Below are 14,285 nucleotides of genomic sequence, written 5' to 3'. Positions count from 1 at the left end.
GGGACCTCCGCACCACCGGCTCACGCGGCTGCTGAAGGGTCTCGGGTCGGTCCCTGAACCATTTCTTTGCTGGATGGAGGAGGGAGTGACCGCAGCCACGTCCACCCCCAGCAGCTCACGGAGGAAAAGGGCACGAGGCATTCGTCACCCGGATGAAACAAAGCCTCTTCCTTACAGCGGGCTGCTCAGAGGGAGACTGCCGTGACGCAGGGCGGCGAAATTTCAGAAAAACACGCTGTCAGGGTTTGTGAGGGGAGTTTGGTTTTGATTTTTTAAACAATATCCCTATGCAGGTTGTGGTTTTGCTAGTTTTTAGGCATTTTTTCATTGGTGTTTTTTGGTGGGGTGGGGTTTTTTGTTTGTTTGTTGGGTGGTTTTGGTTTTTTGTTTTGTTTTGTTTTTAAACAAAGGCTCCCTTTGGTCCGGACACAGGTCAGCAAACAGGTCCAAAAGATGCCGTCGCCCCAGCGCCCCGCTGAGGGGTGCCGGGCAGCGCTGGCAGCCGCAGCCCCGGCCGGGGGTCGGCCCCTCTGCGGGTGCTCCGAGGTCGGGTTCAGCAAACCGACTCTGCCCTTAGCCCGGTCCTCTACGCTCCTCCAGCAGCAGTCTCAGAAACGCCAATTAGAATCAAAAAGACTTTCCGAAGATGTATTTCAGACTTTATCCGTTGTGACAAGCGCTTTTTACCTTGCGCGTTTCTCCCGGCCGCGGGGCCGAGCGCGGCTCAGGGCTGTGCCCGCACCAGAGCTCTCGCCTTCCGCCGCGCTGGGGGGAGTCGGGGACATCCGACAGCCCCGGTCACCCCCACACCTCACCGTCCGCTCCTCCATTCCATCAGGAACCGGCTCTCGGCACCTCCTGCACTGCAGGCGGTTTGCTCAGGGTTTGTTCCTAGAACACACATCCTCGCGTTAATCCAAGATTTTGGTACAGCACCGCGCACACACGTTAATGGTAGGAAAATCTTTGGTGATTTTTTTATTCCCAGAAGAGCTGGGATGATCCCTAAAAAAAATCCACCAGGAAGAAGAGGTTGATTTTTTTTTGGCAATGGACACAGGAGCGCAATTTCCCCCCCAAAGCTTCAGCTGCACACGTGTGTGTCGGGCTGAGGAAGGGACCATTTCTCTAGAGCAACTCCAGCTTCACTGGGGTGAAATCCATCACCCAGACGAGTCCTCCCCCACTCCCACCAGCAATCCGAAGAGCCCGAACAATCAGCCCAGGCACAGACATCTGCAAACGGGCAAGCTGAATCCCACTGCCCGGGTCCCAACTGACCACCAGACAGTCCGGGGGGGCTTTCACCCCCCAACCTGCTCTTCAGCTTCCCCTGAGCTGACCGGAGCCCCATCCGTGGAAAGGCACAAACACACACGACCACGAGGGGCACCTCTGACCCCCGTCTCTGCCCTCCGCACGGCCCCGCAGGAGGGCAGAGATCTGCCAGCGACCCGCGTCCTCCCCCGGGCTGCCCCGAAGGACGCCGGCGCAGCCCACCCGCCTGTGGAAACACAAGATTTTTAGAGAAAGGGTCTGCTTTAGTCATGCTTCACATCTTGCGCTGTAATTACACAGCCCGCAAGGCTCCAGGTTTCTCATTAAAGGCAAAAAAAAATAATAAAAATAAGCCCAGTCCGAGGGTACACTGTAGGAAGGCAGCGTCCCCTCCTGCCAGTTAGGTGACCCCGAAGGCAAGCGTGCCAAAATCAGAGCTGCTGAAATCTGCCAGCAATCCTCCTCCAGCAGGGCACTCCGCAGGCACTTAACTACCCAATTTTCAGATGCTGCTTCTCGCACAGAGCCTGGCTTCCGTCCATCCTCTCTTTCCAGCTAAGGAAGGGCCCGAGGCAAAGAAAGTTTCATATAGGACGCGCAGTCTTACCCAGCCAGCGACGCAGCTTAATGAATCCCGACTGTCTCGCTAAGCTCACGCGAACACAAGTGCTGCCTCTGTTACTAAACCCTGTATTAAAGACAGGCGACGGGCTGCAGGGAAGACGGGGACCAGAATGTGTTTGCTATTAAAAGCAACAGATGCAAAACCCAAACACAGCTTTTCCAGACTACAAAGGCTTCTGCAAACATCTATAGCAGAGTGCCTTCAGCTGGATGAGCCAAAGCACCCATTTCTTCTTAGATTAATGCACACAAAGCTCTTTTGCTTTTTCCCCCTCAGTACATTCAAGACAATTTGCATCTTGTCAAGGATTTTGCTGCCACTGCTATTGCTTTACTTTTGGCAACCAAAGCCTGCATGTGGGAGATGGAGACGCATCCAGGTCACCGCAGACCCAGCCTCAAACAGGGGTAACAGGCAGCAAGTCCTGAAAACAGAGGTCGCACCTTCCTCAGCCTCAACGCCACTCAGATTTCTCCCTGTCAGACAAAAAAAGCATCAGGAACCTTCATTTTGGTCATCTTGGTACTGGCTAGCGGGAGCTTTCAGGAACTTACTGCGAGCAGCAGCCCAGGGTTTGCAGTCCTGGAGATCGCGGCTCAATCGCAAGCCCAGTGAGGGGATTTGGCGAGTCCCGCGTGGCTCTGCCTGAGCTCCTGGTTATTCCCACCGCCGGGCTTGTACAAAACCACCGGGCTTCACAGCCCTGCAGCCTCGGGAAGCATCCCCAGGACAAGGGACGGCAGTGAAATTCAGAAAGATGAGCTATAACGAAGGTATTCCCGGGAGCCGACAAAGCCACCGCAGGCAGCAACGAGCTCCCCGTCCCCAAATCTATTAGTAGTTAATGACAAAGAGCCTTCTTTCCCCTTCTTCCAATGCCATCATTTTTCTACCACTTTTTTGGAGGTTGCGTGTTTGGCCTCATCCAGCCCCTCCGAGCTGCAAATCCAGCTGAGCAGGGTGCGGGGAGCCACCAGCCCAGCCCCGCTCCCCCCGCGGAGCCCGGCCAGCCTCCCCCCCGCTGGAAGGGGCTGTACGGAGAAAAAAGCGGGGGAAAAGCCCCGCTAATATATCTCGTTCCGCAGGACAACAGCAGCTAATGCCTCGTTAACGGACTAATTTATAAGCTTGTCCTAGAAACAAGCTCGTGTTCCATCTGTACGCCTGCATGATTTGTACTTGGGGGCTCTTCATCCGACACCCCCGGAGCATCACAGAGCATCACCCTCTTATACAGATGAAAAAAAAAAACAAACAAAAAAAAGCTAAAACCTCCCAAAATAGAGCCTTGATTCCAGGCAATGCTGAGTACCCACAGCTCCATCCCTCCCAACCTGCACCAGCGGCTTATTTATCCCAGAGCAGAGTGATGACCCCAAAGCACACCCCCATTTCGGAGCCGGGGGACCAGCACTCGGTCACACACATCCGTATTCGTAATTGGCCTCGTGATCCTCGGGGTTTCGTGCCTTCCCTTAGTGGCATCTGCAGTTTGAGATAGTTCAGGGGAAACTGGGGGAAAAGAAGTATTTGTTTAGCTGAGAGCACGACAACAAAGCTCCAGCTCTTCACTGAGCACTGACTGTGGAAAGGACTCGTATACAAAACCCTACAATAAATCCTAGATTAGCACACAGCCACTTCATTTTTGTTTAATTTTCCTCCCCATGCAGACTGGCAGCGTGACAATGGCAACGGAGGGAATCGGTCATGGTTGTCAAGTTCAGGCAATTTTATTGAGAGGAAAAAAAAAAATTAACTGCTACTTTAATGGCTTTTTTAATGTTTATTGGGCCTGGAGCTACTAATGAATCAGACATAAGTATCCTCTCTATCGCTAGTTCTGGTCCACCCACTTTGCTCCTCAAAATCCACTCCGAACCCGCTGCTCTCCATGAAGTCCATTTCCATCACCTGGGGAGCGTCGGCGCAGCTCTGCCGCCTCTCCCCGGCCAGAGCCGAAATGCTCTCTCCCATCCCGGATCACTGCGCGTCCCCGCTCTCACCATTCCCTTCCAGAGAAAACCCCCAAACCCCACACCATCCATCGCGGACAAAGCACAGCCCTTGTGAACCACCCAAGTAGCGTGTGAAACCCGCTGCAGAGCTGTCAAAAAAAAAAAAAAAAAAACCATTTCATTGTACGAATCGATTCCCACTCAGACGCTTGGCAGAAACCTTCACGCAAGGGTCCAGTCCCACTCTTACGGGATGTTCATCCCGGGCACCAGCATCAGTCCGGGGACCGTGGAAGAGCTGCGTCTCCAGCAGGCTGGCAGCAACGATAAACAGTAGACAATACCATGTCATAACGCGGCTGATGTACTCCCTGTCTATGTCATAAAAATAAATGACAGCCTTTTCAGTAATAAATCTGCCAGGCGGCGTGAACCAGGCCAAAGAGATGCCCAGCCCTGATTAGCGATGGTTAAAGGGGAGATTGCCAGCACGTCTAGGTGTTAGCAGTATTCGCTCCCACCCGCAGCGGCGCGACACACACCAGTTTCCAAGCGCCGTCACCCAACGGCGCTGCAGGGCAGAGCTTTGCAGCACAGGCTTTGGGAAGACCACGTCCCGACCTTGGGAAGACCAAGTCCAGAAGCTCAAGAGCTTCTGCCTGGATGAACAGAGCTCGCTTCAGCTCGAAACCAAGCCCAGGCACAACCTACACACGGGGGCTTACCTGGGTCTACATTAAAGTGTTCTCCACTAGCTGCAATCACGGCAAGTTTTCTCTTCGTTTCACCAAGTGCAGAAGCAGTAAAACCTCCTCTGTGGGATCTCCGAGAGGTCACTATTCTTCATAGCCCGCTACTGGGTGCCAAACGCTGCTGGAATATGTCAGTTAAGTTTTCCCCAGATGACTACTATAAAATGACAAGTTTTATATGAAAATAAAAAAAAATTAAAAAAAAAAAAAAAGCTGTGGGGCACACACATCCTCAGAGCACGCTAGAAGCCTGGCTGCTGCCCAGGGGACCAGCATCTGCCAGCCAAGCTGGGGAGTTACGAAGTGGATCATGCGAAACAGAGCTACAGTTCACTGAGGACACCAGGAGACGCCCCCTGCTCTAACGAGACAGGTAACGGGCGAAAACGAAGACGGAGCGGATGTCAGCCAGCACCCAAAGCCATGGGGATCTGCAGGGCGAAGGAGACTCGGGTCCGGGTCGGGAGATCCATCCTCCGTGCCAGCCCGCAGCCGCTCACCGAGCCGCACTTCAGCTCTGCTCACGCACCACCCAATGCCTCCGCTCGGCATTTTTATCAACCGTTTGGGCGCACACACACACGGAGGAGAGAAGAGAACGGCTCTTTCGTAACGGAGACCGCTGCAGGCTAATCTAACGTGGCACTGAATTGCATTTAATCAAATTAATGTCAGTACTCTAAATTATTTGCAGACACCCCGTTCTTCCAATGCCATCATTTTTCTACCACTTCTCCCCAATTATAAAAAAAACAAAAAACAAACAGAGGAGCCCACGGCACTCCACGAGGAGAACAGATTTCCATTTCTGACGCTGTCTCATTGAATCAGCATTAGCTGCTTTCCGCACGCTCCATGGGAATCCAGGCTTGAACAATAAAAAAAAAAAGCCATAAAAAATGGTTTATGTTCTCTTTTACCTGCTCATTTGTGAATCAAAATGTCTTTGGACTGAATAAAAAGTTCAGCTACAGAATAATGGTACAATTGCCAGAGCATGTGAGGTTTGCCCTTCTCAGATGTCAGCCCGAAGAGTTGTCTGGGGCAGCAGCAAATGTTCAGCCCTCCGAGGGAAGGGAAAAGCTTTTGCAAGCGTCTCGGACACATTTATGGGATCTGTGGGATCACAAAATACTGTAGTGAGGGTGCAGGTAACGGCATTTCCTTCCCCGCTTCTGTGGGGGAACTCCACCATGAATTACTGCAATTCCTTCCGATTGCACTGGCGAGGTCCCTTCCCTCCCCAGGACGGCAGGGACCAGCCCGGCCCGGCCCCACGGTCATTCCTGCCGTTGCCTCAGGGCACGGGGATGCGCTCCACCACCTCACAGTGCAAAACCAGTTTCCCATGGACTTCCCGAAGGAAGAGTCCGCTGCAGGGGGACTGGTGACCACAGGAAACACGATGGGACCAACCCTGGGAGCCGCAGAACCCCTCTGGGTCCATAGTCTTGTGACAAGGTCGGGGAGACCTTATTGTGGCCTTCCAGTCCCTAAAGGGGCTCCAGGAGAGCTGGGGAGGGGCTTTTCACAAGGGCATGGAGTGATAGGATGAGGGGCAATGGCTTCAAACTGGAAGAAGGAAGATTGAGATGAGATATTAGGAGGAAATGTTTCCCTGTGCGGGTGGTGAGCCCCTGGGGCAGGTTGCCCCGAGAAGCTGTGGCTGCCCCATCCCTGGAGGTGTTCAAGGCCAGGTTGGACGGGGCTTGGAGCAACCTGGGCTGGGGGGAGGTGTCCCTGCCCAGGGCAGGGGGGGGACTGGATGATTTTCAAGGTCCCTTCCAACCTAAACCATTCTATGATTTGTCCCACTCTCGCAGCTCCCCCGGCTCATTACCGGTCAAGGACAATTAAGTGGATTTATAGTGCATTTTTCTGAATGGCACCACTCACTCATTGCTACGGTTTTGTGCTGTGACCTTTCATTTTCCTCCTCCGATGAAGGACGAGGCAACGGGTCTCCTGAAACCCCCCGCACACAAGGGCTGCATTCCTCCACGTGGGAGGTAGCAGGGCCGCCTTCCTTTGGGTGGTGGGGCATTCTGGGCTCGTTAGCACTGTTAACATTTGGCATGCAATTCTGCGGAGGATTTTATTCTACTCGCAAAGCTGTATTTTTGCTCAGTCAAGGACAGCGCAGCCCATGCCAGCAATACTCAGCTCGCAGCTTCAATTCAGTTATGTTTACCCATCGCACAAATAAACCTTTCCCCTCTAATGAAAGAATTCCAGTCTGCTGCGAAGCAGAGAAGGAGAATTTGAAGCTCCATCTCCATTTTAGCTTTTTTTTTTTTTTTTTTTTTTTTAAATCCCCAGCTGGCTGAACAGGCTGCTCTTCAAATTAAAGCCCACATTAAAAGCAGAAGTTGAGTGTCACAGTGCGACTGCCCCGAGCCAGCAGTGCTGGCCGTGAAGGTCACCCAGTGGCAACGGAGAGGATGGAGCAAAAGAATCTGCTCCCTTGGACCATGGGGTTCCTGCTGGAAAGTAAGAGCAAGAAAAATCAGGGAAAGCCTCTTTCCTATCATTGCACATAAATCATAGAATCACAGAATGGTTTAGGTTGGAAGGGACCTTGAAGATCATCGAGTTCCAACCCCCCTGCCCTGGGCAGGGACACCTCCCACCAGCCCAGGTTGCCCAAGGCCATGTCCAACCTGGCCTTGAACATCTCCCTGTGTTTGATTATCTCTTCCTCTAAATAAACACCACAGCAAACCCACCACCGGCAACTTAAAGGGTATATCGGAATTTCTCCAGGCACAGAAATGTGGCCCAATATGCAGATGTTCGTATTTGGAAAGAGAACTCTGTCTTTTAGAAAACTAAGCTACCTAAATCCAGCTTTTATACCTCTTCCTTCCCTCAACCAAGCAAAAAAAATCACACCCAATCTGAAATAAACACAGACTTCAGTCCCTTCCCAGAAACACGTACGCTGGGAAGAAAGCTCTAACGCCACGTCAAATTGATGTTTAGATAATCCTGCTGACTTGTGTTAGCCGAAGCCAATACTTGATCAAGAGCCTTTACTCTGAACTAGACATCAACGTTCCTGGGTTTGCACTTGACCGTGAAACCAGCCAGCGTCACCGGGATGCTCTCGCGAGCCCTATCAAATGCTGCACTTTGTTTTCTTTTGCAGATTTAAAAAGAATTTTACATCGCGGGAACATGCAGAAACTCCGCGTTCACCGTTGGAACAAAGCAACACGTCAGTGAGGGCAGTGCTGCAAACTCTCCCAGCTCCAGCTCCTAAACCACCCCGTAGCTGCGGCCGGGCGGGACGACAGCCACTGCGATTATCCGTCAACACTTCCCTTCTCCTCACCATGGCTGTGTCGCCTTGTTCCTCCCCGATAACCAATTCACCAGCCCTGAAAAAAAAATCTCTGCAAGTTCCGAAAGCGGGAACATTCCCCACAAGCCCTGCCCGACACCGCTCACAACCAAACGGTGCCACAAGTAACACTCTATAATTTGTCCCGTATTCCCTCAAAAGAGAAACAGCGCCGGCAGAGACGCCCAGCGGGTCGGTCCTGACTGCAGTCATCGCGCTCTCACCAAAGCAGACCTGAACCGCAACAGCAACTTGTAGTTTGCTGACAAGCAAAGTGCTGATCTCACACGCTTGTGGGCAAGGGTTGATGGTTGGACTCGATCATCTTAAAGGTCCCTTCCAACCAGACAATTCCATGATTCAACAGGCTGGGAGAGTTGGGGGGGTTCAGCCTGGAGAAGAGAAGGCTCCAGGGAGACCTCTGAGCCCCTTCCAGTGCCTAAAGGGGCTCCAGGAGAGCTGGGGAGGGACTTTTCACAAGGGCATGGAGTGATAGGACGAGGGGGAATGGCTTCAAATTGGAAGAGGGCAGATTTAGATTAAACATTAGGAAGAAATTGTTGACTGTGAGGGTGGTGAGCCCCTGGGGCAGGTTGCCCCGAGAAGCTGTGGCTGCCCCATCCCTGGAGGTGTTCAAGGCCAGGTTGGACGGGGCTTGGAGCAACCTGGGCTGGGGGGAGGTGTCCCTGCCCAGGGCAGGGGGGAGGAACAAGATGATTTTCAAGGTCCCTTGCAACCTACACCATTCTGCTTCTAAGGGGTCCTGCCAGAGCTGATTGCTAAAACCTTGTCCCAGCTGCAGAGCTGGAACTCCCAAGAGCAGAGAAGCCTCAGCTCGACACCCCCAGCCCACCCCAGCTATCCGCTAATACACACTTCCACCTTCCCTTTCTATAGGGAAACCTGTCAAACGGTCACGGCTCACGTGACGGCTTACACCTCCAACCCTGCCTCCTCCACATACACGGCAGGTCTCTGAAGTCTCTCCCCGCTGCCCACGCTGGCTGTCAAAGCACGGGGTTATCGCCTCCTCCCCGCTGCCGGAGCTGCGGCGCACACAGCGCTGTCCCCAGCGTGACGGCCGGACGCGTGTCCGGAGAGTATCGCTCATCACCTCGTAATGAATCTCTGCATTATGCAGAACGGCACAATTACTCTTAGAAACAATGGGTGTTTCTGCCTTCCCAGATTAACATCTCATTAAGAAGCGCAATATATTTACAGAGCACTTTTCAAAAATGGCTTCGCTGCACGTCCAGGAATCGTTTTTTCCCAAATCTGGGGGAATAACGGCTTTGGTAACGCAGGGTGCAAATTAACACGAGAGCCTACTGAAAATACACAGGAAATTAGGAATTCCTGAAACCCGAACTGGCTAAAGTACGGGCTACAAGAGCCCCAAACCCCACCGTACGAGCTTCGGCACCCTCCAGTTTTTGTCTCTCACCAACTCTGCACCACCACCAGGCAGAGAGTACATTTTAAACATCTATTTTTCTGAACCGAAGAAGAGCAGCAAATGCCACTGTGCCACCAAACACCGGATTTCCCCGGTCCCCACTGCGGTTACTGGATATGCTCTTTCTCAGCCTCTTTTCTTAATCCTACTTTAAGTTACTATCTACGGCGGGCTGAGCGTTCTTCAGAAGCAGATTAGAGAGCCCTTCTCCCAGGACGCTGCCTCCGTTTCACAGCGGGACCATCACTGCCCACCTAACACGATGCTCTTGCGATGCTTTTCTGGTCTGCCCAGTGTCCTGGCTGCCGGTTTGCCGGCAGACGGGCCCCTGGGGACTCCGGCAGCCAGGGGAGCATCCTCGGAGCCCTGAAAAAAACCACCCCGCAGCACTATATGCGGAGAGCAATGCAACGTGAAATCTTAGCACAGAAAACAAGAGCATCTTAACACAGAAAACAAGAGTGTTTCCCCATCAAAACCCTCCAACTTCTTCCTTTTTGCTACTAAGACTTAATTAGCCTCGTAGCCCATCTGGCAATTTGCAAGCCATTACCCAGCCATTCTTCAGACCTTGAAATATTTAATATAATGAGGCCCTAATAAGGACTAATCCTTTCACAGAAACCATTTAATTCCAGGAAAATAATGCCACTTGCTTTGAAATATTCTTCGTTAGCGACCGAAAGGGGCAGTTAATAAAGAAATTGTTACGTAAAAAAGAAAAGGAAGGGAGAGCCTTCCCCGCCAGGGGCCAGGCATGCAGGACTCGCCCTGCGCCAGCCAGCTTCAGTGTTTACAACTTGAATAATTCATCTGAGAACATCAAACTCACTACTGAAAGCAAATTAACTACTTGTTCCTCGTTTGTACTCTATCTGAAGGTTTTACTCCCGCATCAGAAGCTGAAGGCAAGCAACACCGCAGAGGAAAAGAGTCTTAATAATTAAAATTTCATACGGGGCTGACTGTATTCGCTTGAAGTTCCCAGGACTCGGCTGAAAGGATTTAAAGCCAGTCTTGGCACGGCTGCCCGAGTCAACTTCCCAGTAAAAGGGGATAAGCTGCAAAATGGAAATCAGCCAGGGTTTGCAGGAAATCTTCGTTAAATTATTTGACCTTTTAAAATTGAGAGGAATGAGTGAGGAGAGTGTCCCACCTCCGAAACCAGCAGAAGCCGATTTCCTACCCCAGCATTGGATGGGGAAGAAAAACATCCAGCCGGGAAAGGTATTAAAAAGCAACTCCTACCCCATACACCATAAAAATCACATTACGAGATATGTACACGGAGCCTCTGCTTTCATCTTATAAACGACAAAATCCTGCATCAGAGAGTTTGCAACTAAGTGTTGTTATTTACTGCAAATCAGCACAGTCAATAAAAATTCCTGCTTCCGAGCCTCCAGCTCCTACCTCTCCGGGGACAAGTGGGAAGTTAATTGCCTTCGTTATTAAACTTCTGTGCTGAGAGAGGTCTGTCATCACGCTCGTCAGGTTGGGGTAAAGGCGTTTTTATCTGCTAACTGCTGCGGTGACAGCGGCCCACCGACACCACAGAGGTCAAAGATCCATCAGCAGAGGATCCCAAGCAGGGCCCTACGGGGTATTATTCCATTTAAATTCCTCGTACCGTCTCCAGAGCAGCCCAGAAGTTGCATCAGACCGCCCCGGCGTGCAGGGGATGCTGAAACCTCGCACGGAGCTGATGGCACCTGCCTGAAGCACAGCAGTCCCAGTGGCCGAGGGGCCACCAGAGGGTTGGGACCAGCTGGGTGGGACGCTGCGGGGCCGGAGCCCCCCGGGAAGGGCCGGGAGCGGCGGTGGGAGCGATCCCTGGTCCTGCACGGCTGTGGGCAGCGCTGGAGCCCGGCGAGGGCGCCTGGGGCTTCTGTGGGGGCAGCTCACCCCAAATCCTCCCCAGGGAAGGTGCCACACAGCTGTAGGAACAGGAGACGGTAGAGGCAGAAGGGAGCGGGGCAAGAGCATCGCCTGTCGCCAGCAGTTCCTCTCCTAAAGGTGCACAAACCACAGTAAAACCCATCTCCCTCGGGGAGCGCCGGCCCTGCCAGGCTAAGGGGAGACGAGGGAACAAGCTGCTTGCCGTGGACGCCAGGAGGTACGGCCACATACTGCCACGGAATTCGACTTTTAGGCGTGCTTGGAGATCCCACGACATTCACAAGGACATTTATCCTGTTGGTCAGGTCATTTTTTCAAAGCGTAACTACATCCTGCCTCGAAGCACCCCTCCTGACGCTGCTCAGACGCGCGCTTCCTCGCCTCTCCATCCATGCCCCATCCAGTCCTCCCTTCCTGCTCCGGCTGCCCCCCACGTACACCCACCACTGGCGGACGGCCGCTGTGTTTTCCGACCCCCCGTCCCCCAGCTCACAATACAGTTGTCAAGCGCACATCCTCCTGCATATCACCGCCACAGTACCAAAGCGATGCCCCCGCTCCCTCTCTGAGGCAGGATATTACATCGGTCCAAATGACTTCTCCAAAGGTTTACGTCCATTTTTAGCAATGCTTTATTGGCAAAACTTGGAGTCCACACTCAAAAAGCATTTCTTTAAGCCATGCAGGAAGAACCCTCCTGCAGCACCAAGATTTTCTGTCTTTGCAGTTCATCGTTCTGTACCAATTCTCGGGTTTTTTTACACCAAGCAGCTTTTAAGATACTGGTTATTAAAAAAACCCCTCAAAACGTTAAGCATTACTGTCTTGTCATCATTAGGTTTCAGAGCCAACAGTGTCAATGCAATTAGGTACAGCTCATTAACATCCTGTCTGCATGCTTAGAGTAAGGATACCTCCAACAAGAGGTCTACCACCTCCTTCATAGTCCAGAACACAGACTGCTCAGCGATTTCTTCAAAACATAAGCGAATTCAGTTCCCATTTCCAGAGTAAAATGGATAGTAAAGACTTAGGGGGCAGAGTAAATAAAATGTTATATCAAAAATTATAGTGAAAATACTACAACACTGGAATGAAACGTGAAGATGAAGGACCCTCACCCAACACAACCCTCATTTCTGCCTTTTGTCTAACCTACACCCCCCCAAGCCGGTCCTGCTGGGCTGCAGAACCCAGACCTGCCCAGCGGCTGAGACGGGGCGTCGATAACAAGCCAAGGTTTGGCCAAGACGTTCCTTAGAGCCCGGGGGTCCCACCCAGAGACTTACCAGGAAGCGGACATCATCAAAGCCGTTCAAAAGCAGCTTACTCTCGTATTGCTGCAGGCCAATGGACTCCAGCCACTCCCCGACACTCTGCTCCAGCATCCGCGAACCTGACGAGAGAGGAATCGGCAGACGCTTGAAAAGGGAAAAACCGTTAAGGCGGTAGCAGCGGCACTCTGAGGAAGACAGATGGCATTGCCACATCATAGTCATTACCATAAAGAAACTCAAAAAATTATGCTCAGAGTACAACAAATCAGCTGGCAGACAATTCCTCTTGTGTGCACAGACCATGGACAACAAGCTTCCAGCGCCTCTGTGGCTCCGGGTTTAATTTGTATCCCAGTTAACACTCAGAAAAAGAAACACCTTTGCCCGGGCAAACTGTTTAGAAGTGCTCCTGGGACCATGACACCTCATGCACTGCTTTCAGGGCGCAGGCGAGTTTCTTGCCAGGCAAACATATGAAGCCCAACCCCACGGGGACGCGGATCCACTCCTTGGCTCGTCTGGAAGGGGGCGGGAGGGGGGCAGCCGGCGTTCCCCCGAGGCATTCCCAGCCGGCCGCGGGCGCGAGGGAAGGCAGCGGAGCCGCTCACAAAGGCGCAGAGCTGCGCGGGTCCTCTGGTCCATGCAACTTCGGATGCACGACCCCGCGCAGCGGGCCAGCGGAAGGGACCGGGCGCATCAGCACAAAGCAGCTAGAGAGAAAATACATCTTCATGCAGCCGAGACACAGAACAGACACGACGGACTTTGAGAAAAGCAGCAGAAGCCAGGCTAGAGCAGCTGTCCGCAGGAAGACATGCAAGACAAAGAAAGCACACAAACTGCAGCAGAAGAAAAGAAGGGCTTATACTTTTTTTCCCCAAGCAGTCCTGAAAGAGGCAAACCATGGTAAGGGCTTTTCCTCTCCGTTACGGTGTTAAGAGGAGCAGAGGTGTGAGCGACCCCGAGCGTGAGTCTGAGAGTCCCGGCACTGTCATTTTACCACCGGTGCGGACGCATGGCGTTTCAGCACGCTGCTCGCACCGGGCTGGCTGCACCGGAGAGTCTGACTACACCCCTGCACGGGCTGACAGCAGGAGAGATGGAGGGATCAGTACGGTTTTCACCCGACACATTCGGTCCTGCCCGGTGTTTGGTGCACGCTATCGGCCCTTCCTTCATTTTCTTCAGCTAAGCGCATCCGAGCCCCTCGCTCAAACAGGGAGCAGCTCTGCAGGAGGAGGCATTTTAGCTCCTCGCCTTCAAACCACGTCAAAACAAGAAGAAACCAAACGCAAGCAACACTCTCTCCTCTTCCTGCAGCAGCTCAAGTCCGAGACATGCCCTGGCACCTCCTCTCAGCCTCTGATAAAGGAGATTCTTCCCAACACCCTACGGAAGCCGTGCAGACACGCTCTCCCTTCCCTCAGCCCTGGGAAGAGAGTCCAGTGACTTGTTACTCTCCTCTAGAAAAGCTTGAGACCTGAAATATGACCAACGAAAGTTCAGAGATCTCCTTTTCATCAGGGAATTTGCTATGCCAGACAGGCAGAAGTTTTCAGGCTTCTTCGCACATCGCTTTCACGGGTATACGCAAATAAAAAGATGATGAGGAAAACCAGGTTTGCTTTCTTGGAACCTTCAGGTCAGCTGAAGCTGTTTGGTACCTTCCAAGGCATCCTTCCCACCCCCCCACC

General features: G+C 52.5%; 1 protein-coding gene across 1 annotated transcript in view; it reads right to left on the bottom strand.

The window, feature by feature from the left end:
- The window catches only part of ANKS1A (ankyrin repeat and sterile alpha motif domain containing 1A), an 88,788-nt gene that overhangs the window by 12,108 nt on the left and 62,395 nt on the right, over positions 1–14,285 (bottom strand). The window contains 1 exon segment of the mRNA XM_009888323.1: positions 12,604–12,710. Coding sequence (XP_009886625.1) covers positions 12,604–12,710 — 107 coding nt within the window.

The sequence above is a fragment of the Charadrius vociferus genome, unplaced genomic scaffold (assembly GCF_000708025.1).
Source record: "Charadrius vociferus isolate BGI_N301 unplaced genomic scaffold, ASM70802v2 scaffold266, whole genome shotgun sequence".
NCBI classification, from domain to species: Eukaryota; Metazoa; Chordata; class Aves; order Charadriiformes; family Charadriidae; genus Charadrius; species Charadrius vociferus.
The sequence above is the reverse complement of the archived record's forward strand: the minus strand, read 5'-3'. Positions and strand labels throughout refer to the sequence as shown.